At 53.7% G+C, this 25,996-nt stretch overlaps 2 protein-coding genes across 2 annotated transcripts; one reads left to right on the top strand and one right to left on the bottom strand.

Annotated features, from left to right (window-relative positions):
- The first annotated feature begins 253 nt into the window (after window positions 1-253).
- ISLR (immunoglobulin superfamily containing leucine rich repeat) lies at window positions 254-1,495 on the top strand. Its single transcript, XM_062501685.1, has one exon. The coding sequence runs from the start codon at window positions 254-256 to the stop codon at window positions 1,493-1,495; it is 1,242 nt and encodes a 413-aa protein (XP_062357669.1).
- Window positions 1,496-4,685: 3,190 nt separating this feature from the next.
- Window positions 4,686-19,666, bottom strand: STRA6 (signaling receptor and transporter of retinol STRA6). The gene is made up of 17 exons (XM_062501572.1): window positions 19,545-19,666; window positions 17,883-17,961; window positions 17,391-17,476; window positions 16,472-16,611; window positions 14,866-15,032; window positions 14,456-14,578; window positions 13,420-13,487; window positions 13,266-13,342; window positions 12,377-12,438; window positions 11,337-11,517; window positions 10,228-10,303; window positions 9,070-9,203; window positions 8,411-8,528; window positions 7,775-7,876; window positions 6,962-7,125; window positions 6,088-6,225; window positions 4,686-4,864 (listed from the first exon to the last, which is right to left on the bottom strand). Exons 1-17 carry the CDS (start codon window positions 19,664-19,666, stop codon window positions 4,686-4,688), a joined length of 2,016 nt encoding a protein of 671 aa, XP_062357556.1.
- Between the last annotated feature and the right edge of the window lie 6,330 nt (window positions 19,667-25,996).

The following is a 25,996-nucleotide window of genomic DNA, read 5'->3' as shown; positions in this document are numbered from 1 at the left end:
CGGAATCCCCCGGCTCCCGCTTCTCATCCCAAACAACATTTCATCCCAAACCCGGAAAAGGCGTTTTCCAGAGAGAGAAGGAGAAGCTCGAGGGGGAGCTCCCCTGCTCGGGCCGGGTTTTGGGAATATCCCAAACCGCCTTTTCCAGCTGGAATTCTTCCTCCTCGCGCTGTTTGGCGAGGCGTGGGGGGGAAAGCGGCCTCATGTCGCGGCCAGGCTCATTCCCGGTCTCTGTTCCCGGCAGGACGGAAGGATGGAGCTGCTGCTCGGTGTCCTGGCACTGGTGACGCTGCTGTCCCCAGGCCTGGCCTGTCCCAGCCCCTGCTCCTGCTCCACCAAGAAGAACGGGCGCCTGCTGGCCGAGTGCGCCTACCGGGAGCTCCGGGACGTGCCTCGGGGCCTGTCCCCAAATGTCACCATCCTCACGCTCTCCGCCAACCGCCTGGGCCGCCTGGGCCGCGCCTCTCTGGCCGAGGTGCCCGAGCTGCAGTCGCTGTGGTTGGGCTACAACCACATCTCGGTGGTGGAGCCCGGCACCTTCGCGGCGCTGCCTCACCTCAAGAACCTGGACCTGAGCCACAACCGGCTGGCGGAGTTCCCGTGGCAGGACCTGCGCAACCTCAGCGCGCTGCAGATCCTCAAGCTGAGCAACAACCGGCTGGCAGCGCTGCCCGGCGGGGCCCTGGCCGGCCTGCGGGAGCTGCGCTCGCTCTGGCTCAACGACAACGAGCTCACCACGCTTGCCCGCGGCACCTTCGAGTCGCTGCCGGCGCTGGCGCAGCTCCAGCTCTTCCACAACCCCTTCAACTGCTCCTGCAAGCTCTTCTGGCTCAAGGAGTGGGCCGACAGCACCTCGGTGGTCATCTCCAGGGCCGGCTCTACGCTGTGCGCGGCCCCGGCACGGCTGCGGGGCCGCGCCGTCACCGACGTGCCGGGCTCGCTGTGCGTGGCGCCTTCTGCCCAGCTGACCTATCTGTCCAGCCCGGCCAAGGCCGGGCCTAGGGACGGCCTCACGCTGACCCTGCACTGCAGCGTGGCCGGCAGCCCCCCGCCCGAGATCCGCTGGCAGATCCGCACGGCCGGCGGCCGCGTGGACATCCACGGGCCCACGGTGGCGCGGGACGGCGGAGCCAAGGCGGGCCGGCGGCGCTTCCTGGCCTTCAAGAACGGCACCATGGCCATCCCCGACTTCGGCAAGGAGGACGAGGGCACCTACACGTGCGTGGCGGTCAACGACGTGGGCACGCGCGACGTGTCGGTCAGCGTGGCGCTGGCCGGCTCCGAGATCCCGGCCGAGGAGCTGCCCCGCGATGATCCCCAGGTCGGGCAGCCCGGCGGGCACAGCTGCTCCAAGGGCGACGAGCTGGATCCCTCCGGCATGGGCGAGAAGCTGCTCATCGTCTACCACGTGCCCAGGGAGGTCAGGAGTGGCGCGGGGGCCCGAGAATTTCGCTTGGGAATTCTGCCCGTGGCTCTGGGGTTGCTGCTCTGGTGAAGGGGGATTCCCATTTCTTCGTAGTATTTTTTTGTTTCCTCTCGTAGCGCCTTTGCTGAGCTTCTGGCATCCGGCAGCGCTCCGGAACCCGACGGGGCCACCGCGGGCCCAGGGTGGGTGGTCCGGCCCCTGGTGTTCCTGGAGGAGCTCAGGGAACGTGGGGCAGATCCAGCCCGGATCCGGCCGGGATCCCAAGGTGCCACATCCCTCTTCTCTCCCTGCCCAGATCCGTGGGTGGCCGCGGGAAGTGACAATGGTGACAATCCCACACCAGAGCCACCAGGGAGGGATCCGAGGACAAATCCCTTCCCCTGGAGCAGGAAAACCACCTGGGAATGGGGTCCTGGGGGACAGGGCTGTGGCAGAGGATTGGGATGGAGCCACGGCCTTGGAGCGGGAAGGAATTCCCAGGTTCTATCCCCATAGGAGCCCCTGGAATGCTGCAGAAATTTCAATCCCAAAAACCCGTCTGGGCTGGACCCACTGGGCTGCCCCGCTTGAGCCAAAGATTCCCAAACCATTCCCAGTGGGAATGGGGGAAAGACTGGGATGTTCCCAAATCCCTCAGGCAGGATTTGGGAAGGTCCATCGCCCCCGGACTGGGACACAGCTCCGGAATTCCCGGTGGGATCTGGGTACGTCCTGCAACCCCCTGGCCTTGTAGAGCCCTGTAGGGACAGCAATAAATGCCTTTAATTAATGCCTTTAATTAACGCCTTCAATTAAGAAATACCTGTAATAAACACCTTTTATAAAAAAACCATTTTAATAAATACCTTTAATTAATAAACACCTTGAATTAATAATTACTTTTTATAAACACCTTGAATAAGCTCCTTTTTTTTTTTTTTTCCCCTAAACCAGCTTGGCTCCGCTTGGTCTGTGCATCCCAAAATCCCAAATTTCCCCTGAGCTGGTGGCTCCTGGGGTCCCCCAGATTGTCCCCAACCCTCCTGGTTCAGGGGATGCTTCTGTCACTCACAGCTTTCCCAAATCCTTCCCTGTCCCAGAGAATCCCCCCAGTTTCCCATATCCTTCCCAGGTCTGGAGAATCCCCTCAAATCCTTCTGAGTACCAGAGCATCCTCCCAGCTTTCCCAAATCCTCCAATGCTGGAGAATCCCCAAATCCTTCCCATTTCTGGAGCGTCCCTGTAGCTCCCCGAGATCCTTCCTAGTCCCAGAGAATCCTTCCATCTTTCCCAAACCCTTCCCAGTACCAGAGCATCCCAAGATTCCCCAAATTTTCTACTTCCCCCCCAAGTCCTGGAATGAAACTCCAAAATCCTGGGATATCCCAAAATCCCCACCCTGAAGCGACCCCAAAATCAGCTGGGAAAGCAGAGCCTGGAGCTCTCCAGCACCAAAATTCCAAATCCCGCCAGATTTTAGGGAAAAGTGGCAGCCGAGGTCTTTATGGGGAGCTCCTGGATTCCCATAAATTTCATGGGATAAAAAAGCGTGGCCCCGATGAAAGTTTTCACTCAGGATCTGTTTTATCCCTGGGAACAGCAGGATGATGGGATTTATTCCCAGAATTCCAGGTGGGATGGGAGGGATGAGGGTGTGGATCTGGGGTTTCCAAGCTAGCCAGGAACCACCGGGAAGGGGAAGAAAATCCTAAATCCCGCTCAGGGCACTGCTGCTATCCCAGAAACCCGGCAAATTCCATGGATCTCCAGGGAGCCTTGGGTGGGGCTATGGAAACAGATCCCAAAATTCAGCCCCACCCATGGAACTGCCGCAGATTTTCGGGATTTTTAAAGGGATTTTAGGGACTTTTAAAGGTATTTTTAAAGGGAATTTAGAGATTTTAAAGGGATTTTTAAAAGGGATTTTTAAAGGGATTTGTTTTTATTTTTAAAGTGATTTTGAAAAGGAATTTTAAAAGGGATTTTTAAAAGGATATTTTAAGATATTTTGGGGATTTTAGAGGGATTTTTAAAGGGATTATTAAAAGGAATTTTTTGGGATTTTGAAAGGGATTTTTTAAAGGGATTTTAGGCTGCCTTTGGAGCCACAGGGCTTGGGATGGGCTGGGAGGGAATCCTGGGAAAAGGGAGGGGATGCTCCAAGGAAATCTCAAAGCACGGGAATCACTGAGGGTGCTGGGAACATTCCAGAGGGAGGGAATGGTGCCTTTGGGATCCTGTGGAGAGCAGCTCTGGTCACTTCCAAGGAAATCCCAGGATGATCCAGCAGCTCTGCAGGGGGTGAGAGGAGAATTCCCACTGGAAGGAATCTTGGGGTTTGGGATGGAAGGAGCCACCAGGAGACTGCTCGTTCCATCCCAAAAAGTCGGGAATTGTTGGATTTAGGAGCAGGAAGAGGTGATCCAGCATCACCTCATTCCCATCCTGTTGATGTTTTATTCCCGAAATTCCCCGTTCCTGTTCCTGCCCTTCCCAAATCTGCGGTTTCGGGCCTTCCCCAAACCAAGGGAATGTGAAGGGAGCAGTTTTCCCTTAAAACTGCCCTGAAGTGGGATCATGGATTGGATCCCGACATTCCCAGGTGGAGCAGATCCCCAAAATCTCTGCTGGGCGAGGTCATCTCAACCATTCGCTGGATTCAGGGCTGAGATTGTCCCGAATATCCAAGGAAAATGTTCATGTCAGGAGTAGGGATGAGGTATCCATTTATTCCCCTTCCCTCACACTTCCCAGAGAGGCTTTCCACAGATCCCAGCCCCAGAAAACCGCGGGATTGCCACAAAACCGGGAATGGTAGAGGACAGGGGAGGGGGGGGGTTTGATCCTTCAAAAACTGGGAGAAAAAAACATCCCGGGAGCAGATGGGATGGGGAAGGGAGAAGCTGTGAATGGGAATTTTGTCCCACGTGGAGCTCCAGGGGTAATTCCTGGTGGTTGAGAATTCCTTCAGCTGGCTGAGGATTCCCCCATGCTCCTCTCCCAGTTCTTTGGGAATTAGGGCTGTGTTGGAAAAGCTGCTGAGAACCGGGCTCATTGCAGGAGTGAATCCCAAAATATTTTCAGGATGCCCAGAGTGTTTTCCTTGGCTCGGCTCCAGGCCAGTGTCACCTTGGGAGTGGCTCAGCACGGATTTCGGGATAAACCCTTGGAGAGAGTCCAGAGGCCAGAAAAGGGGGCAGGAAGGGCCCAAAATTCCTGCTGGGGCAGGATGGCATCCAGACGGGGATGGGATGGGGGATGGGATGGGATTCCCGGGAATTCAGGGCCTGGGAACACCGAGCTGGGCACCGTTGACTGCAGGATCAGCCAGCGCGGTTTTTCGGGAAGCGGTCAGCGAGGGGTTGTGCAGGAGCGTGTAGGCCACCCACCAGCGAGCCCGGATCCGCCGGATCCGCGCTTTCCCTGGAGCCGGATGCTTGGGATGCATCAGCTGGAGGCCTGGAAGGAGATGGGAGCAGCAAGGAAAGTATTCAGGTCCTGGAGAAGCACCAGGAGAGCGGGAGAGGGACTGGGATGAGGTGCAGAGGGATTGATTCCTGCCTGGAAAGGGGAGAATCAGGGGAGGTTAGGAAGGAATTCCTGGCTGGGTTGGAACTTCCAGAGGATCTGTGGCTGTCTCTGGATGCTTGGGAGTGTTCAAGGAAAGATTGGAACAGCCTAGGAGGGGTTCCGGGGTGGGCTTTATGGTCCCTCCCAACCCAAAGTATTCCAGGATTCCCAGATTCCAGCCCCAGCCCCATTTCCCTGGAGCCACCAAGATCGCACCACACCCCAAAGAGCCCCATCCCAACCCTGGCATGGGACTAGCCCTTGGATGGATGGATGGATGATGGATGATGGATGATGGATGATGGATGGATGGATGGATGGATGGATGATGGATGGATGGATGGATGGATGGATGGATGGATGATGAATGGGTGGATGGATGGATGGATGGATGGATGGATGATGGATGGATGGATGGATGGATGATGGATGGATGATGGATGATGGATGGATGATGGATGGATGGATGATGGATGGATGATGGATGGATGGATGGATGGATGGATGTTGGATGGATGGATGATGGATGGATGATGGATGGATGGATGGATGGATGGATGGATGATGGATGGATGGATGTTGGATGGATGGATGATGGATGGATGATGGATGGATGATGGATGATGGATGGATGATGGATGGATGGATGGATGGATGGATGGATGGATGGATGATGGATGGATGATGTATGATGGATGGATGGATGGATGATGGATGGATGGATGTTGGATGGATGGATGATGGATGGATGATGGATGGATGGATGGATGGATGGATGGATGGATGGATGATGGATGGATGATGTATGATGGATGGATGGATGGATGATGGATGGATGATGGATGATGGATGGATGATGGATGGATGGATGTTGGATGGATGGATGATGGATGGATGATGGATGATGGATGGATGGATGGATGATGGATGGATGGATGATGGATGGATGGATGATGGATGGATGATGGATGATGGATGGATGATGGATGGATGGATGGATGGATGGATGGATGGATGGATGGATGGATGTGTTCCCACACCAACCAGCAGTCCCATCATGAGTTCCCCAATGAGTCCCTTCCCCTGATCCCTATGGTGTCCCCAGGTCCCACCTTCCTCTAGGTGTGTGTCCCGGGGTGGTGCCGGCGGCTCCGGCCTGCCGTGCTGGAGCAGCAGGAAGCAGAAGGCTTTCAGCATTGGGTGGCACTGGCTGACCTCCACCTTCAGGTAGTGGCAGTAGGTGTGGTACCCTGCAGGGACACCGTGCGCTCAGCGGGGACAGCATTCCCCGTTCCCGGAGCCCAGGGAAGGACTTGGCTCTGCTTTCCATGCTCCCACAATCCCAGCAGGAAAAGCAGGGGCAAGCTTGAGCTCCCCAGAGGTCCCCTCCCCTGTACCCTGGGACCTGAGGTGAAACCCCAAAGGTCATCCCACTATTTTGAGATAAAAATAGGACCCAGGCAACACCACCTGCTCCAGGTGTTCCATTTCCAAGGGTTTGAAGCCACCACTCATCCGGGCAGGAAAAATGGAGGAAGGCCTGAGATACCCTGAGGTCCCCTCCCGTTTCTCCCAAGTAACCAGTGGTGAAACCCCAAAGGTCATCCCACATATTTTAGGATAAAAAAGCCAGACCAAGTAGGAGTTTGGGGAAGCCACCTGCTCCCATTGTCCCATTTCCAAGCCACCCTCAATCCCAGCAGGAAAAACAGCGGAAGGCCTGAGGTCCCTTGAGGTCCCCTGAGGTCCCCGAGGTCCTTTTTTCTTTCCCCAGGACACGAGGTGACCACTGATGAAGCTCTGAAGCTCAAAGGTCACCCCTCTTTGGTTTTCTGGGATCAAAAAGAAGAAACCAGGAGAAACCACCTGCTCCAGGTATCCCATTCCCAGCATTTGAGGCCACCCTCCATCCCAGAAGCTCCAGGCCCCCCATCCCAACCCCACCACGGTGGGACAAGGACCCTGCTGGTGGCCTGGCCGCCCCACCTGGGTCGAAGGTCTCCACGCCGCGGTGCAGCAGACTGATGTCCAGCCGGCACAAGTGGACGGCGTTGTAGAGGCCAGAGATGACCACACGCCACACTCCGGCCAGGACACCCACCAGGACGTTGGTGGGGAAGAGCAGGAAGGTGACGATGTACAGGGCGCGCCTGCAAGAACCACAAATTTGCGGGATGACCCTTCCCGGGAAAACTCCGGCCGATCCCAGCCTCCTGGCCCCGCCCATGTCTGGCTGAGGTGGCTCCATCTCACTGGGAGAAGCCACCGCCCTCCCAGGCCACTGGAGAAGTGTCAGGAGCTCCTTTTCTCCTCAGACATCTAGGAACCGGCCAAAATGTGGGCTTGGGATGTTGGGATGGAGGCCACCGGCTCCAGGAGAGTCGCTGCCACACCAGGAGGACATCTGGGTCCCTCTGTCACCTGGTCTTGGGTGGTGGCACCATCTCTGAGTGAGGGACGACTCTTGGTGGCCTGGGATGGACACTGGCTCCAGGAGAGCCTGGCTGTCCTGCCAGGGGGTGGCACAGGACACTTGGGTTCCTCTGTCACCCCGGTCTCAGGTGGTGACATCATGTGGGAATGAGGGACATCTTCCAGCAGTGACTGACCCCACCCGGCCTATCCTGAGGGATCTGGGCTTGCCCAGCCTTGGTGGAGCAGGCCCACCCTCACCAGTGTCACCCCACCAAAATCCAGGCCAGAACATCTGGAGAAACCTCTGTGGGAGCCTGGGATTCCCGCCAAACCCTCACTGGGGACAACTGGGGACAATCGGGGACGATCGCGGTGTTCCTGTACCTGTTGGTGAGCTCCTTCTGCAGGGAATGCTGCTCCAAGAACTGGGAACGAGCCAGGAGATGCTGCACGAGCACGGCCACCACCAGAGTCAGCCAGAAGGGCCTGGAAGAGCAGGATGGACACAGGGAATGTCCCAAAACACCAGGAACATCCCAAAACACTGTCCCAGGCAGGAACAGCCAGTGGTGTTGGAAAAACCCCAGATGGAACCTCCCAAACCCATCCAGGAGCATCCCTTGGGGTTTCCAGCTCACTGCATCTTCTGGATGATCCCAAAGAGTGTCATGGACACCAGAAATATCCACAAATACCAGAAATGTCCCAAAATACTCTGAATGTCCCAAAACACCACCCCAGGCAGAAACTTCCAGCCGTGTTGGAAAAATTCTAAATGGAGCATCCCAAACCCATCCAGGAGCATCCTTTGGGGTTTCCAGCCCTTTCCAAGGGCTCACCACATGTTCCAGATGATCCTGAAGAGTGGGATAGACACTGGGAATGTCCTAAAACACTGGGAATGTCCCACAACATCACCCCAGGTAGAAGCTCCAGCTGTGCTGGAAAAATCCCAAATGGAGCATCCCAAACCCATCCGGGAGCATCCTTTGGGGTTTCCAGCCCTTTCTGAGGGCTCACCACATGTTCCGGATGATCCCGAAGAGCGGGGAGCCGGTGCCGGCCTGGAGCGGGATCACCACCAGGAAGGTGAAGGCCACGGAGCAGAGGAAGAAAATCACCTGCTGGATCAGGAGACCTGGGAATGGGGACACAGAGCGGGAATCCGGGATGGGAAAATGGCTCTTCTTCCCCAAATCCCGTAAAAACCCTGCCAGTCCCCAAAACAACTCTGCATTCCCAAGGGATTGTCCTCACAATTCCTGGGGTTGAAATGAAGATTTTCCTTCTTCTTGGGGTCCCCACCCCATTCCCAGGATGATCCAGGCTAGGATGGGGACGAGGAGCCCCTGGAAGGTGCTGAGGACCTGGAGGCTTCCACAGCTTTTCCCATCCAAATATTTGGGATCCAGTCAAATGCAGACGTCATCCCATCCCTTCCTCTTCTTTGAATTCCCAACCCAATTTTTTCATATTTTCCAATTTTTTACAACTTTCCAAATTAATTTTCCAGTTTTTCCTACTTCCCAAACATCCTGCGTTCCCAAAATTCCCGCCAGATCCCGTTTGAGGAAATGGGGATAAAAAAACCTCCTGAAGACAGGCTGAAAATGTGGAATTGCTGCTTAATCCTTAAGAAAAGCAGGATTCCTCCACCCCATGATCCCGAAATTCTGTACCCAGGCAGGCGAAGGCTGCCTGGAAGCTGGAGAAAGCGATCCAGCAGACGACGGCTTCCCGGGAAGGCCGCAGGATGTGGGCCTTGGAAAACACATCCAGCACGGCGCCCTGGTACAGCGCCCGCAGGTTGGACCTGGGAAAAATTCCAGCTTTGTCCCGATCTGGGATGGGGACATCAGGAATGGATATGGGGACATCGGGATTGGGGCTGGGAATGTCGGGAATGGAACCAGGAATGTCTGGAATGGAGCTGGGAATGTCTGGAATGGGGCCAGGGACATCAGAAATGGGGACCGGGACATTGGGAATGGGGATTGGAATATTGGGAATGGGGACCAGGAATAGAAGGAATGGGGCTGGGAATGTCAGGACTGGGGATGGGAATAGCAGGAATGGGGCTGGGAATATCAGGATTGTGGATGGGAATAGCAGGAATGGGGCTGGGAATGTCTGGAATGGGGCCAGGGACATCAGAAATGGGGACCGGCACATTGGGAATGGGGATTGGAATATTGGGAATGGGGACCGGGAATAGAAGGAATGGGGCTGGGAATGCCGGGATTGGGGATGGGAATAGCAGGAATGAGGCTGGGAATATCGGGATTGGGGATGGGAATAGCAGGAATGAGGCTGGGAATGCCGGGATTGGGGACCAGGAATAGCAGGAATGGGGCTGGGAATGTCGGGATTTGGGATGGGAATATCGGGAATGGGGATGGGAATGTCGGGAATGGGGCTGGGAATGTCGGGAAGGGGGCAAGTAATGTCAGTAATGCAAGTAATTTCTGAATGGGGGCAGGGACATTGGGAAAGGGGAGTGGAATCTTGGGAATGCAGATGGGAACATAAGGAATGAGGCTGGGAATGTCAGGAATGGGGATGGGAACATCAGGAATAGGGCTGAGAATGTCTGGAATGGGGGTGGGAACATTGGGAATGGTGCTAGGGATATCGGGAATGGGCAGGATAACATCATGAACAGGGCTGTGAAAGTCAGGAATGGGGCTGGGGATGCTGGGAATGGGGATGGTAACATTGGGAATGGGGACAGGAGCAATGGGAATGGGGATGGGAACATTGGGAATGGGGCTGGGGATGCTGGGAATGGGAACATTGGGAATGGGGCTGGGAATTCTGGGAATGGGGCCCGGTCTGACCTGTGCATGCCGAGGCTCCTGAGCAACATGGCGCAGGTGAGCAGGCAGCACAGCGCCAGAGAACAGATGTAGCAGACTGTGGAAAAACAGGAAAACATTCCTGGATTTGGGCTCGGGAATAACTCCGGGAATTGGGTTTTTACGGGAATTTGACCTCGGGATTGCAGCCCTGCCTCAGTTTCCCACCTTTTGTCACTCTCTCCTTCAGGTCCCAAGGGGGGGTGGATGGGAGGGAAAAGGGGAAGGGAAATCTGGGAAAATCCCTGGAGCTTGCTGGGATGGGCAGGGATGGGGGCCTTGGGAAAAGGGGATCGGCAGCAAAGCAGGATGGAGGGGAAAAAACGGGATGAGAGAGGTTTGGGGATCCAGGAAAACTCACAGAATTCTCCCAGGAGTTGGTGGGATCCCAGGGAAGGAGGGGACATCCCTGCTGGTCCTTCACCCTGGAATTCCCTCATCCCTGCTGTTTATTTAGCCCTGGAATTTCTTCATCCCTGGAATTCCTTGATCCCTGGAATTCCCTCATCCCAGCTATCCCTTTATCCCAAAAATTCCCTCATTCCTGGAATTCCCTCATTCCTGCTATTCCTTCATCCCTATTCCCTGATCCCTGCTATCCCCCATCCCTGCTATTCCCTCTTCCCTGCTCTTCCCTCATCCCCCCATCCAAGGATTTCCACTCTCCAGGGATCCAAGGCCCATCTGTTCACTTCCAGCAGATTTCCAAGCCTGCAGCATCTGCTGCCTCTTCCCTCCAGCTCTTCCCTCTGGCTCTTCCCAACGGCTTTTCCCGGAGTCTCTTCCCGCCTTGGCACGCACCAGCCTGGCACAGCCCCATCCCTGCCAGCCGCTCCCGAAATCCCTCTGGAATCTGTCCCATCCCATCCTCCGGGGCAGGAATCCTCCAGAAATCCCTCTGGAATCTGCCACATCCCTGCCACCAACTCCCCAAATCCCCCTGGAATCGGCCCCATCCCATCCTCCAGGCAAGGAATCCTCCAGAAATCCCCCAGTCCTGGAGTCCTCCCAGTCCCATTTTTCAGACCAGGAATCCCCTGGAATTCCAGCCCAAATTCCCCTCTGGAATGGCGATCCAGCTAGGATCCCACCTTCCAGTGACCACAGGTAGTGGCGGACAGTGCCGAGCTCCTTTTCCATGTCCCCCGGAACAGCCGGATTGTCCGAGGGCACCAATCCGAACTGGACCAGCAGCACCACCACGTCCTTGGTCATTCCCGCCCGGACAATCTGGATCGTGGGGACAACGGCCACCAGGAGAAGCAGGGCCACCTGGGAGGATGCGGGATTTTAGGATTTATGATTGGGATCTGGTGGAATTGCGGGATTTATGGCTGGGATCCCGTGGGATTGAGGGATTTACAGCACGGATCCAACAGGACCGCGGGATTTACAGCTTGGATCCTGTGGCATTGTGGGATTCACAGCTGGGATCCTGTGGGATTTACCGCATGGGTACTGTGGGACTTATAGGTGAGATCCCACAGGATTTTGGGATTTATAGCCGGGATCCTGCGGGATTGTGGGATTTATAGCTGGGATCCCACAGGATTTCGGGATTTACAGCTCGGATCCCGTGGGATTGCGGGATTCATGGCTGGGATACGGTGAGATTGTGAGATTTACGGCATGGATCCTGCGGGATTTGCAACCCAGATCCCACGGGATTTTGGATTTTTACGGTATGGGTCCCATGGTATTGCGGGATTTATGGCTGGGATCCCACAGGATTTTGGGATTTATGGCTGGGATCCCGCAGGATTGAGGGATTTTCCGCTTAGATTCCTGCAGGTTTGTGGGATTTACAGCATGGATCCTGCAGGATTGCCAGATTTTCAGCTGGGATCCAGTGGGATTTATGCCTGGGGTCCCTTGGGATTTTGGCATTTATAGCTGGCATCCCACATGATTTTGGGATTTATGTCTTGGATCCCATGGAATTGCAGGATTTACAGCTGAGATCCTGCAGGATTGTGGGATTTATGGCTGGGATCCCACCAGATTTCAGGATTTACAGCACGGATCCTGCAGGAAGGTGGGATTTACGGCTCGGCAGAGCCTTGGGAGTGTGGAATTCCAGAAGAATTTTAGTGGCGTGCCCGGGACGCTCCAGGAATGTCCCCAGTGTCACCTGGTAGACGGCGATGACGGCCACAGTGAGGGACACCACCAGCTTCAGCGGAATCCGGAATCCTGGATGGAAAAGTGGGAGAGGAACCAGGATTTGGGATGGCGCAGGGAGAGCGGGGAAGGCTCAGACTCCTGGGGAACACCTGGAATGGGATTCCCACTGGGGATTCCTGCCAGGAATGGATGGATGACTCCACCCTGCTTTTCCATGGAAACTCAGGTGCCACCTCCAGGACATTCCCTGCACCCTCCATGGATGGGAAGAGCCAGAAGTGGCTCCACATTCCCGGGATTTGGTCCCCTCAGCGCAGGAAATTTCCATTCTCCAGCCCCAGCTGCTCCCATCCTTCCCTGGCCAAGCTTTCCCGGGAAAACTGAGGCTGCCCCAAACTTCCTGGAATTGTCCCAGAACCATGTCCAGGACCCTGTTTCCATGGATTTATGGGGTCTCCATGAGGTTCCCATAATTCCCATCATTCCCAGGACTCCACTTTCATGGATTTCTGGGGTCTCCATGGCATTCCCATCACTCCCACAACCCCTTTTCCATGGATTTATGGGATCTCCATGGGGTTCCCATCATTCTCGTTTTCCATGGATATATGGGGTTTCTGTGGAATTCCCATCGTTCCCAGGGCCCCTATTTCCATGGATCTGTGAGGTCTCCATGGAGTTCCCACCATTCTTGTTATCTATGGATATATGGGGTCTCCGTGGGATTCCCATCATTCCCAGGGCCCCTATTTCCATGGATCTGTGAGGTCTCCATGGAGTTCCCCACCTCTCTCAGGACCCCTTTTCCATGGATTTGCAAACTGGGGTCTAGGGAATGATCCATAAATCCCAACCCCAACCGTCCCCTGCTTCCATGGGATTTTGCCAGTGCCCACCTTCCTCGGGAACGTAGATGTAGGAGCGCAGGTAGGAGCGGACCCGGGACCAGAGGCTCTCCTCGATCTTGGCCGAGCTGCGGGAGACAGGAGAGAGTGACATTCCTGAATTTCAGGAATAGGATTTACCAGGAATGGGAATTGCCGTCCTTACCTCTCCTTCCAGCCCCGCTTGGACAGCACAGCCTGGAGGTACTTGCTGTAATAGCCTTTCCCAGGCATCTAGGGAAAAATGGATGGATTTGGGGAGGCAGAGCTTCCCTGGCAAGGCCTCATCCCAGCTGTATCCCAACAGGAATTTCCCAGCCCAGGATGGGGTATGGAAAAGTGAGAATAATCCCTTCCCAAAGCCCTCTGGAATTCCTCCAGGGTCAGGAGGGCAAGGCGTGAATATCTCAATCCCAATCCTGATCCCAAAAGCAATCCTGGGATAGCAAGGGAGAAACCCCAGCACCAGGGCTGGGAGGGGAACATATGAAGCTCCCACTCCTGATCCCAAACCCAATCCCAATCCTGGGATAGCAATGGAGAACCCTCAGGGGGAGAGCTGAGAGGGAATGTGCAGACATCCCCATCCCCATCCCCATCCTGAACTCAATCCCAAATCCAGTCCCGGGATAGCAATGGAGAAACCCCAGTGCTGGGGCCAGGAGGGGAATGCGTAGAGATCCCAATCTTAATCTCAATCCTAATCACAGGTCCCAATCCCAGTCCTGATCCTGGTTCCCATCCCGGACCCCATCCCAATCCTGATCCAATCCCAATCCCGATTCCAGTCAGGCTCTCAATCCCCATCCCAATCCCATTCCCATTCACTTTCCTAATCCCCGTCCTGTTTCTGTTCCTGTTTCCGTTCCCATTCCCATTCCCATTCCCATTCCCATTCCCATTCCCTTTCCCGTTCCCGTTCCCGTTCCCTTCCCCATTCCCATTCCCATTACCATTCCCATTCTCATTCCCGTTCCCCTTCCTGTTCCTGTTCCCATTCCCATCCCCATTCCCATTCCCTTTCCCGTCCCCATTCCCATTCCCGTTCCCCTTCCTGTTCCTGTTCCCATTCCCGTCCCCATTCCCATTCCCGTTCCCGTTCCCGTTCCCAGTCCTGTTCCCTTTCCCATTCCCATTCCCATTCCCATTCCCTTTCCCGCTCCTGTTCCCACAGGACAATCCCGACTTCCCGGTGTCCGTACCTCTGGCTCCGGGCTGTCCCCGTGGCGCAGGCTGCGCACGAGCAGTGCCGGGTACCAGAGACTGAGCAGGGACAGGGACAGCAGGATGGGGACATGGGACAGCAGGGAGTACAGCCTGTGGATCTGGGATGGGGACACGGGGTCACTGCCACCACCTTGGTGACATGGGGACACTGCCACCACCCTGGGGACATGGGGACAATGCCATTATCCCTGGGGACACGGGGTCACTGCCACCACTCCAGGGGACACGGGGTCAGTTCCACCACTCCAGCCAAGGGACACTGCAGGGACAATGGGAGCTGGCCCGGGAGCCACAGCCCCTCAGGGCCACTCAGCGAGGTGACAAGGAAGCCACGGCCCCTGAGGGCCACCCCAGGAAGCCTCAGTGACACCTCAGAGCCACCCACCTTGGTGGCCAGGGGACACTGGAGGCGGTGGCCCAGGTGGGCGGCGCAGTGAGCCCAGGCCAGCAGCGCTCCGGCTGCGTAGCCCAGGCGGTGCCGGGGAACAGCGCAGGCCAGCAGGGGAGAGTAGAAGGCCGGGTAGTAGAACAGGGCCAGGATCTTCCAGAACTCTGGAAAAGAGGGAAAAGGATTGGGATCAGGGTTGGCATGGGGACCGGGATGGGAATCAGGATCGGGATCGGGACCAGGATTGGGACCAGGATGGGAATCGGGATCAGGATCGGGACCAGGATTGGGTTTGAGACACTGATTGGGATCAGGATCGGGATCGGGACCAGGACTGGGACCAGGATGGGAATCGGGATTAGGATCGGGATTGGGACCAGGATGGGAATCAGGATCAGGATCAGGGTTGGCATGGGGACCAGGATGGGAATCAAGATCAGGATCAGGATTGGGACCAGGATGGGAATTAGGATCAGGATCGGGATCGGGACCAGAATGGGAATTGGGATCAGGATCAGGGTTGGCATGGGGACCAGGATGGGAATCAGGATCGGGATCGGGACCAGGATTGGGACCAGGATGGGAATCGGGATCAGGATCGGGATTGGGACCAGGATGGGAATTAGGATCAGGATCAGGGTTGGGACCAGGATTGGGTTTGAGACACTGATTTGGATCAGGATTGGGATTGAGATTGGGATTTAGAGCCTGATTGTGATCACGATTGGGATCAGGGTTGGCATGGGGACCAGGATGGGAATCAGGATCGGGATTGGGACCAGGATGGGAATCGGGATCGGGACCAGGGTTGGCATGGGGACCAGGATGGGAATCGGGATCGGGACCAGGATTGGGACCAGGACGGGAATCGGGATCAGGATCGGGACCAGGATTGGGTTTGAGGCACTGATTGGGATCAGGATCAGGATCGGGACCAGAATGGGAATTAGGATCAGGATCAGGGTTGGCATGGGGACCAGGATGGGAATCAGGATTGGGATCGGGACCAGGATGGGAATCAGGATCAGGATCGGGATCGGTACCAAGATTGGGTTTGAGACACTGATTGTGATCAGGATTGGGATCAGGGTTGGCATGGGGACCCAGACAGGAATCAGGATTGGGATCGGGATTGGGACCAGGATTGGGTTTGAGACACTGACTGGGATCAGGATTGGGATCAGGGATGGCATGGGGACCCAGACAGGAATCAGGATTGGGATCGGGATTGGGACCAGGATTGGGTTTGAGACACTGACTGGGATCAGGATTGGGATTGAGATTGGGATTTAGAGCCTGATTGGGATCAGGATTGGGATCAGGGTTGACACAAGGACCAGGATGGGAATTAGGATCGGTATCAGGATTGGGATCGAGACACCGACTGGGATCAGAATTGGGATCAGGGATGACATGGGGACCAGGGTGGGAATCGGGATCAGGATTGGGATCACGATGGGAATCAGGATCAGAATAGGGATGGAGAGCTTGATCGGGATTGGGATGGGAACACCACGCGTTCCCCTCCCGTCTCCAGCGCTGGAGGTTCTCCGTTGCTATCCCAGGACCGGGTTTGGGATGGGGATGAGCGCGGTGGGCTCACCGCGGGCGCCGGGGGACGACGGAGACGCGAGCGGCAGCGGATCCTTGTCCAGCACCAGCTGGCACAGCGACGAGAACACGATCCCGAACACGGCGGCCGCTGTGCCGCGGTTCCCGTCCTCTTCCAGGAAATTCCCGGGGCTGCAAGGATTCCCGGCGGGGATCAGAGGGGTTCAGGAATTCCAAACTCTTCCCAAGGAGGGATCGACGGGGTTTTGGGAATTCTGAGATGTTTCCAGCTAGGAATCAGCAGGATCTGGGAATTCTGGGATGTTTCCAAGGAGGGATCAGGAGGATTTTTGGAATACTGAGCTCTTTCCAGGTAGAGATCATCAGAATTTGGGAATTCTGAGACGTTTTCAGGGATGGATCAGAGATGCTTCCGGAGAGGGATTAGCGGGATTTTGGGAATTCCAGACTCATTCCAAGGAGGGATCAGTGGGATTTTGGGAATTCTGAGCCCTTTCCAAGGAGGAATCAGTGGGATTTTAGGAATTTGGAGATGTTTCCAGTGAGGGATGAGTGGAATTTTGGGAATTCTGAGCCCCTTCCAGGTAGGGATCAGCAGGATTTTGGGAATTCTGAGCCCTCTCCAATGAGGGACCAACAGAATTTGGGAATTCTGAGATATTTTCAGGGATGGATCAGGGCATTTGGGAATTCTGAGCTAATTCCAATGAGGGATCAGCGGGGTTTGGGAATTCTGAGATGTTTCCAGAGAGGGATTAGTGGGATTTTGGGAATTCCAGGGTGTTTCCAAAGAGGCATCAGTGGGATTTTAGGAATTTGGAGGTGTTTCAAATGAAAGATGAGTGGGATTTTGGGAATTCCAAGCCCCTTCCAGGGAGGAATCAGCTGGATTTTGGGAATTCTGAGTTCTTTCCAGGGAAGGATCAGTGGGATTTTGGGAATTCCCATACCTGAGCAATCCCGGGACACCGTTCCAGCAGTTCTGGTAAAGCCGGCGGCGCTTGACCAGGAATGACAAGGCCAGGATCACGGCCAGCTGGGAAAGGGATGGGAAATCCATGGAAAAGGGTCCTGGGAATGGTGGGAATTCCATGGACACCCCATAAATCCATGGAAAAGGGGAACGGTGGGAACCCCATGGAGACCCCATAAATCCATGGAAAATGGGAACGGTGGGAACCCCATGGAGACCCCATAAATCCATGAAAAAGGAGTCCTGGGAATGATTTGGGAGGAATTTTGGAGTTCTCATCCCACAGGGAACTAAAATCCAGGAAATCAGGGAATTCTGGGATGGTTTAGGCAGAAAAATTCATCCAAGATGGAACCCGGCCTGAAATTCAATCCGTGGATTCCAGGTGGAGAACGGAATGTGGGAATTTTTTGTTTGTTTTATCCCAGAATTTTGGGATGGGAATGGGGATTTTGGGGCGGATACTCACGGAAATGGGAGCCATGATGGTGTGGTACATCTGAGGGGAAATCGTGGGGTGGCATTCTGGGATGGCGTCGGGAAAAAGGCTGGAAAAATGGGAAAAATCCCAGATTTTGATGGGGTTTTAACCCTGAAAGAGCCTGGAAAAATGATGGAAAACAGGAAAAAAATCCCAAATTTGGGGTTAACCCTAAAGGGACTGAGAAAAAATATGAAAAATGGGGAAAATCCCAGATTTTGGTGCATTTTTTAACCCTAAAAGGGTTGGGAAAAATGATTGGAAAAAATGGGAAAATGGGAAAAAAATCCCAGATTTCAGATTAAATCCAAAAGGGCCAGGAAAAATGATAGAAAAATGGGAAAAATCCCAGATTTTTATGGGTTAACCCCAGAAGAGCCAGGTAAAATGATGGAAAACAGGGAAAATCCCAGATTTTGGTGGGGTTTTAAGCCTAAAAAGCTGGTGAAAGTATGGAAAAGGGGGAGAAATCCCATATTTGGGGTTAACCCTAAAAGGGCCAGGGAAAATGATGGAAAAATTGGAAAAAATCCCAGATTTTGGTGGGGGTTTATCCCTAAAAGGTCTAGGAAGAGTGATGGGACAACTGGAAAAATCCCAGATTTTGGTGGGTTGAACTATAAAGGGACTGAGAAAAATGATGGAAAAATGGGAAAAATCCCAGATTTTGGTGGGTTAACCCTAAAAGAGCTGGAAAAAACCCCACATAAACCCCCTGTTGGAATTCCTGAATCCCATAATTCCTAGGGAAAACCCCTGAATCCCATAAATCCCTGTGGAAAGCCCCTAAATCCCATAATTTATAGGGAAGACACCATCCAAGCCCCTCCCAAACCTCACAGATCCAATGGGATTGGAGCAGGGAAGGGTCCCAGAGGAAAACTGGGATTTTCCAGGCATCCTAAAAATTCCTCCTGTCCCCTAATCTTTATAGGATCAGGATTTTCCTTATGGGAATTCGTTCATACTTGGGAGAGGGAATTTAGCTAGGATACAAAATCCCAGGATTTTCAAAGGGCCAAAAATCTGGGAATAAAATTGGGAATGATGGGAATAAATCTGGGAATGATGGGGCCAGCCCCAAAAAATCTGGGAATGATGAAATTGATGCCCCCCAAAGTCCCAGGATTTTCAGAGGCATCAAAAATCTGGGAATAAATCTGGGAATGATGGGAATAAATCTGGGAGTGATGGGGTTGGCCTGAAAAATTCCAGCTCCAAAAAATCTGGGAATAAATCTTGGAATGAAGGGGGAAGACCCAAAAGTTCCAGGCCCAAATAATCTGAGAATAAATCAGGGAATGAAGGGAATAAAACAGGGAATGATGGAGCCAGCCCCAAAAATTCCAGGATTTTTTAGAGGGTCAATAATCTGGTAATAAATTTGGGAATGACTGGGCCAGCCCCAAAAATTCCAGGATTTTTAAAATCCAGGGATAAATCAGGGAATGAAGGGGAAGACCCCAAAAATTCCAGCTCCAAAAAATCTGGGAATAAATCATGGAATGATGGGATTGATGCCCCAAAAATTCCAGGCTCCAAAAGATCTGGGAATAAATCAGGGAATGAAGGGAAGAAAACAGGGAATGATGGAGCCAGCCCCAAAAATTCCAGGATTTTCTCCGTGGGGACACTTTTGGGGACACTCACTCATCCCGGGGCGCGGCTTCTGTGGATTCATAGATGTACCAGTCAGATCCCAGATCCTCATCCAGGAAAATTCCCGGTTCCAGGGGGAAATCCCGAATTCCAGAGGAGCCGTTGGAGGCCATGGATGCCCCCTCCCCCTCCAGGATCCCCGAGTCGCCTGGAAAAGTGGGAAAAAACGTCAGGAAAAGTGGGGAAAATGCCAGGAAAAGTGGAAAAAAAGCCAGGAAAAGTGGGAAAAATGCCAGGAAAAGTGGAAAAAATGCCGGGGAAAGTGGGAAAATGCTGCCTGGAAAAGTGGGAAAAACGCCAGGAAAAGTGGAAAAAAAGCCGGGAAAAGTGGGAAAAATGCCAGGAAAAGTGGAAAAAATGCCGGGAAAAGTGGAAAAAATTCCAGGAAAAGTGGGGAACACACCAGGAAACGTGGGGAAAATGCCGGGAAAAGTCAGGAAAACACCAGGAAAAGTGGGGAAAATGCCGGGAAAAGTGGGAAAAATGCTGGGAAAAGTGGGAAAAACGCCGGAAAAAGTGGGGAACACACCAAGAAAAGTGGGGAAAAAACGTTGGGGAAAGTGGGAAAAAACGTCGGGAAAAGTGGGGAAATGCTGGGAAAAGTGGGGAAAACACCTGGAAAAGTCAGGGAAACACCAGGAAAAGAGGGGAACACACCAGGAAAAGTTGGGAAAATGCTGGGAAAAATGGGAAAACGCTACCTGGAAAAGTGGGAAAAACACTGGGAAAAGTGGGAAAAACACCGGGAAAAGTGGGAAAAACACTGGGAAAAGTGGGGAAAATACTGGGAAACGTGGGGAAAATGCTGGGGAAAGTGGGGAAAACGCCAGGAAATGTGGGGATGGGGGGTGGAAAAGTGGGGGAAATGCTGGAAAAAGTCGGATGTGGGTTGGAAAAGTGGGAAAAACGCCGGGTAAAGCGAGATGGAGCTGCCGCTCCTGGCACATTTGATCCCAAAATTCAGGCAGAATTCCAACTTTTCCATGGAGCTGGGGGAGGGACGATCCCGAGGGACGATCCCGTGGACCCCGGAGCCGCTCCCAGCCTTTGTTTGGGTTTTCCAAGGATTTTTTAGGGCTGGAGAAGCGGAGCAAAGGTCGCGGTTAGGGAGGGGCGGGAGCGGCGCTGTCCCCAAAGTGCCACCAGAGAGGACAGCCCCAGCCTGGGAATTGTCCCCAGCCCCAGGCCGGGAATTCCGTCACAAGCCCCAAAATGTCCCCAAATGTCACCTGTGGGGATTGGGGACAGCTCAGGACTTAGGGACACCGCAGGAGATGGGGACATCCTGGGATTTGGGGACACGCCAGGAGCGGCTCTGGGATATCCCCCGTGTCCCCAGGACTGTGAGGGGACAGTGGCAGCAGCCCCAGGATTTAGGGACAGCGGAATGTCCCCAAGGGACAGCGGGAGCAGTCCCGGGGTGTCCCCAGGGATGGCTCAGGGGCGTCCCCAAGGGACAGTGGCAGCAGCTCCAGGATTTGGGGACACCCCGGGAGCAGCCATGGGGACACCCCAGGATTTGGGGACACAGCTCCGGGATGTCCCCAAAGGACAGCGGGAGCAGCCCCGGGGGCATCCCGGGACTTGGGGACGTGGCTCAGGAATGTCCCCGATGTCCCAAGAGACGCCAGGGGACAGCCAGGGATGGTTTTGCTGCAGGGCTGGAATTCCTTCGGGATTAGGATTGGGACTGGGATTGATCCAAGGGATCCCCACAGCCGCCACACACCAGTGGCACTGTCACTGCTTGTCACCACAGCCACCAGATCCCGTCCCAAATCCCATCCCAAATCCCATCCCAGATCCCATCCCAAATCCCATCCCAAATCCCATTCCAGATCCCATCCCAAATCCCATCCCAGATCCCATTCCAGATCCCATCCCAAATCCCATTCCAGATCCCATTCCAGATCCCATCCCAGATCCCATCCCAAATCCCATTCCAGATCCCATCCCAGATCCCATCCCAAATCCCATTCCAGATCCCATTTTGGGAACCCAGCCATCCCAAATCCCACAAATCTCAGATCCCTTCCCAAATCCCATCCCAAATCCCAGCAATTCCAAATCCCAGTTTGGGATCCCAGCAATCCTAAACCCTATTCCAAATCCGAGAAATCCAAAATACCCAAATCTCAGTGATCCCAAAATCCAGTTTGGCATCCTAGCAGTCCCAAATCCCATCCCAAATCCCAATCTGGGATCCCAGAGATCCCAGATTCCATCCCAAATCCCATCCTGGGTTTGGGATTTGAGAATGGTGTTTGGGAACTGGGAGTGGGGTTTGGGAGCTGGGAATGGGGTTTGGGATTTGGGAATGGTGTTTGGGATTTGGGAATGGGGTTTGGGATTTGGGAATGGTGTTTGGGTGTTCCCAATTTCCAGGCACAGGGAATGGCTCATTCCCGATTTTCCGACCTCTGGAGCACTTGGAGCACCCCGGGCTAACGGGAATTATCCCTGCCCATGGAATCGGATCCCTGAGCTCCTTCCTGAAAATCCCACAAAATCCAAAAAAATCCCTAAAGAAACCAGGTGGGAACGGCAAAATCCCGGCGGGATCCGCATTCCCGACCGGGCCCATCCCAGCTCCAGGATTTTCCTTGGAATCCGATCCCTCTGCTCCTCTCTGTGACCTCTCCGGGCTCCATGGAAACTCCTGCCCATCCCTCATTCCTCATTCCCGAGCTGCCAGGAATTCTGGCATCCCAGAAGAAAACCGGGAATGGGTTCCAGAATTCCCAGTTCCTGGAATAAATCCAGGAATGGGAAAAGGGATCCTGGAGGGAATTCCCAGGTCCAGGAATAAAAATAATAAAAAAAACAAAAAACAGGAAAAGGGATCCAGGAGGGAATTCCCAGGTCCAGGAAAAAAAAGTGGGAAGGGAAAAAGGGATCCAGGAGGGAATTCCCAGTTCCTGGAATAAAACCGGGAATGGGATCCAGGAGGGAATTCCCAATTCCTGGAATAAATCCGGGAATGGGATCAAGGAGGGAATTCCCAGGTCCAGGAAAAAAAGTGGGAAGGGAAAAAGGGATCCAGAAGGGAATTCCAAGTTCCTGGAATAAAACCGGGAATGGGATGCAGGAGGGAATTCCCAATTCCTGGAATAAATCTGGGAATGGGATCAAGGAGGGAATTCCCAGGTCCGGGAAAAAAGTGGGAAGAGAAAAAGGGATCCAGAAGGGAATTCCCAATTCCTGGAATAAATCCGGGAATGGGATCTAGGAGGGAATTCCCAATTCCTGGAATAAAACCGGGAATGGGATGCAGGAGGGAATTCCCAATTCCTGGAATAAATCTGGGAATGGGATCAAGGAGGGAATTCCCAGGTCCGGGAAAAAAGTGGGAAGGGAAAAAGGGATCCAGAAGGGAATTCCCAATTCCTGGAATAAATCCGGGAATGGGATCTAGGAGGGAATTCCCACATCTCAATCCCATTTTTTAATAAAAACAATCAAGATTTCATTCCAGGATTTTCCAGGGAGTGCTGGGACCGCCAGCGTGGGATCATCCGGATTTCCTTTAATTCCCATTCCCAATCCCTGCAAATCCTACAGATGGATAGGAGCTGATCCTGTTCCAGCGCCACCCTAAAAGACCCCAAATTCCGTGATCTGACCCCAAAATTATCCTAAAAAAAAAAAAAAAACGGCTTTGGGAATCGTCGCTGGTTTGGGGAATCTTGGGATCATCTGGATTTCCTTTAATTCCATTCCCATTCCTGATCCCTGCAAATCTCAGCAACGGATTTGGGATTTGGGAATGGGGTTTGGGATTTGGGAATGGGGTTTGGGAGCTGGGAATGGGGTTTGGGATTTGGGAATGGGGTCTGGGATTTGGGAATGGGGTTTGGGAGCTGGGAATGGTGTTTGGGATTTGGGAATGGGGTTTGGGATTTGGGAATGGGGTTTGGGAGCTGGGAATGGGGTCTGGGAACTGGGAATGGGGTTTGGGATTTGGGAATGGGGTTTGGGAGCTGGGAATGGGGTTTGGGAACTGGGAATGGGGTTTGGGATTTGGGCATTCCGCTCCAGCACCCCCCAAACTCAGTGATCCAGCTCCAAAATGATCCCAAAAAAGCCGTGGGAACAGTGGGACGAAGCGGGATGGGCTCATCCCAAGGGATTGCAGCTGCTTTTCCCCAACCCCATTCCCGATCCCATCCCAAAATCCCCCTGGTTCCCCTATTCCCATAATCCCAAAACCTGATCGTGGGATTCTGCATCCCCCAGAGAAGAGAAAACTGGGAGTGAAATCCCTGCAGGGGGCCGGAATTTGGGATTTTCGGGATTTCCCTGATCCTGGAATGCCGGAGCCCGCAGGGAAAGGGAACCCGGGGATTTTTTGGGAATTCCCGCGACCCTCAGGGCAGGATTTGATCCCGAATTTCCCCCCTGGAGCTCTGAGGCGAGCCGGGAAACAAAACACCAACCCCACAAAAGGGGGAGGGAAAAGAGGGAAAAATCCCAAATGCAAGTTACCTTTTCCTTCCTTCCTTCTTCCCTCCCTTCCGGCCGCGCCTGGAATTCCCTCTGGAATTCCCTCTGGAATTCGGGGGGCGAGCTCGAGAAGCTCCGGGAACTCCTCCGGGAACTTTGGAAACTTTGGGAAAACTTTGGGAACTTTATCCCTTCCATGGCTCGGGGCCACCCGCGGGGCTTTAGGGATTTCAGCTCCTCGGGGGGGTGAGGAGGCGGCTCCGAGTTTTTCCCGGGATTTGGGAGCTGCTGGCATGGACTGAGAACGGCGGGAATGGGATGGGAAATTTTGGGTTGGACAGCAGCGGGAGCTGAGCCTGATCCTTGCCCCAAATCCCACAGATTTATTGGGATTTATTGGGAATTTGGGAGAAAACCTCCTTGGGATGGAGCGGGAAGTGCAGGGATAGGGATGCACAAAACTGAGCCCGATCCTTTCCCCAAATCCCAAAAATCCCGAGGTTTATTGAGGTTTTTCAGGAATTTTGGGGAAAAACCTCCTTGGGAGGGAGCGGGAAGTGCAGAGGGAGCTGAGCCTGATCCTTCCCCCAAATCCCGAGGTTTTATTGGGATTTTTTGGGAATTTGGGGAAAACCTCCTTGGGATGGAGGGAGACGTGCAGGGGGAGCTGAACCTGATCCTTCCCCCAATTCCCACAAATTTATTGGGATTTATTGGGAATTTGGGCCCAAACACCCTCGGATGGAAAGGGGAATGAGGGAATTGGAGTGATCCCACTGGGATTGGAATGACCCCACAGGGATTGGGATGGAAACATCCCTCATTCCTGCTGGGATCAAATCCAGGGGAAGCTGAGCTCAATCCTTCCCCCAAATCCCGAGGTTTTATTGGGATTTTTTTTTTGGAATTTGGGGCCAAGCAATTTTGGGATGAAAGGGGGAAGTACAGGGGGAGTTGAGCTCAATCCTTTCCCCAAATCCCAAAATTTTATTGGGGTTTATTGGGAATGTGGGGCCAAACCTCCCTGGGATGGTGGTGGAAATGCAGGGATTGGGATGATCCTGCAGGGATTGGGATAATCCCACAAGGGTTGGGATGACCCTGTAGGGATTGGGATGATCCCATTGAGGTTGGGATGATCCCGTAGGGATTGGGATGATCCCATTGGAGTTGGGATGATGCTGCAGGGATTGGGATTATCCCATAAGGGTTGGGATGATCCTGTAGGGATTGGGATGATCCCACCAGGATTTGGATGATCCAACAGGGATTGGGATGATCCCACCAGGATTTGGATGATCCAACAGGGATTGGGATGATCCCATAGGGGTTAGGATGATCCTGTAGGGATTGGGATGATCCCATAGGAGTTGGGATGATCCCATAGGGGTTGGGATGATGCTGCAGGGATTGGGATTATCCCATAAGGGTTGGGATGATCCTGTAGGGATTGGGATGATCCCATAGGAGTTGGGATGATCCCCTAGGAGTTGGGATGATCCCATAGGGGTTGGGATGCACAAAACTGATCCTGATCCTTCCCCCAAATCCCATGGTTTTACTGGGGTTTCTTGGGAATCCGGGAACACCAAAACCTGGGATCAACCCCCAGAGAATGTAGGAAAGAGATGGAAAATATTTTGGGATGCAAAGATTTTGGGAGTAGTTCCAACCTCGTCCTCCATCCCGCTGGATGCACAAATCCAGGAGCTCAGGGGAAAAACCTCGGGAATGCGGACAAATCCCCACGTGACATCAAATCCCAGTAAAATTTATCCGGATGGAAAATTCCTCTTTGTTTTCAGCCCGAACCTCGTGACCTGAGGGACTGTTGGGATTTTGGTTTGGTTTTCCCACTTTTCCTGCGGTTGTTTTTAAAGGAAAAACACAGCTGGAGGATCCCAAAGGAGATTCCTGGGAAATGGTTGGAATTCTGAATCCTGGGAGAGTTTTCCTTAATCATAAATAAAAACTATTCCTGGTGAAATCCATCCTGATTC

This window comes from Cinclus cinclus, chromosome 13 (assembly GCF_963662255.1).
Source record: "Cinclus cinclus chromosome 13, bCinCin1.1, whole genome shotgun sequence".
Lineage (NCBI taxonomy): Eukaryota > Metazoa > Chordata > Aves > Passeriformes > Cinclidae > Cinclus > Cinclus cinclus.
This window is presented reverse-complemented; position numbering and strand designations above follow the sequence as displayed.

Excerpts from the sequence above, each read along its gene's own strand:
- ISLR (XM_062501685.1), top strand. The coding sequence starts at position 254 with ATGGAGCTGCTGCTCGGTGTCCTGGCACTGGTGACGCTGCTGTCCCCA.
- STRA6 (XM_062501572.1), bottom strand. The coding sequence starts at position 19,666 with ATGGCCTCCAACGGCTCCTCTGGAATTCGGGATTTCCCCCTGGAACCG. Across the intron at positions 17,962-19,544 it reads GAAGCCGCGCCCCGGGATGA|CCTTTTTCCCGACGCCATCC; the intron begins GTGAGTGTCCCC and ends CCATTTTTCCAG. Across the intron at positions 14,579-14,865 it reads AGTGTCCCCTGGCCACCAAG|ATCCACAGGCTGTACTCCCT; the intron begins GTGGGTGGCTCT and ends TCCCCATCCCAG.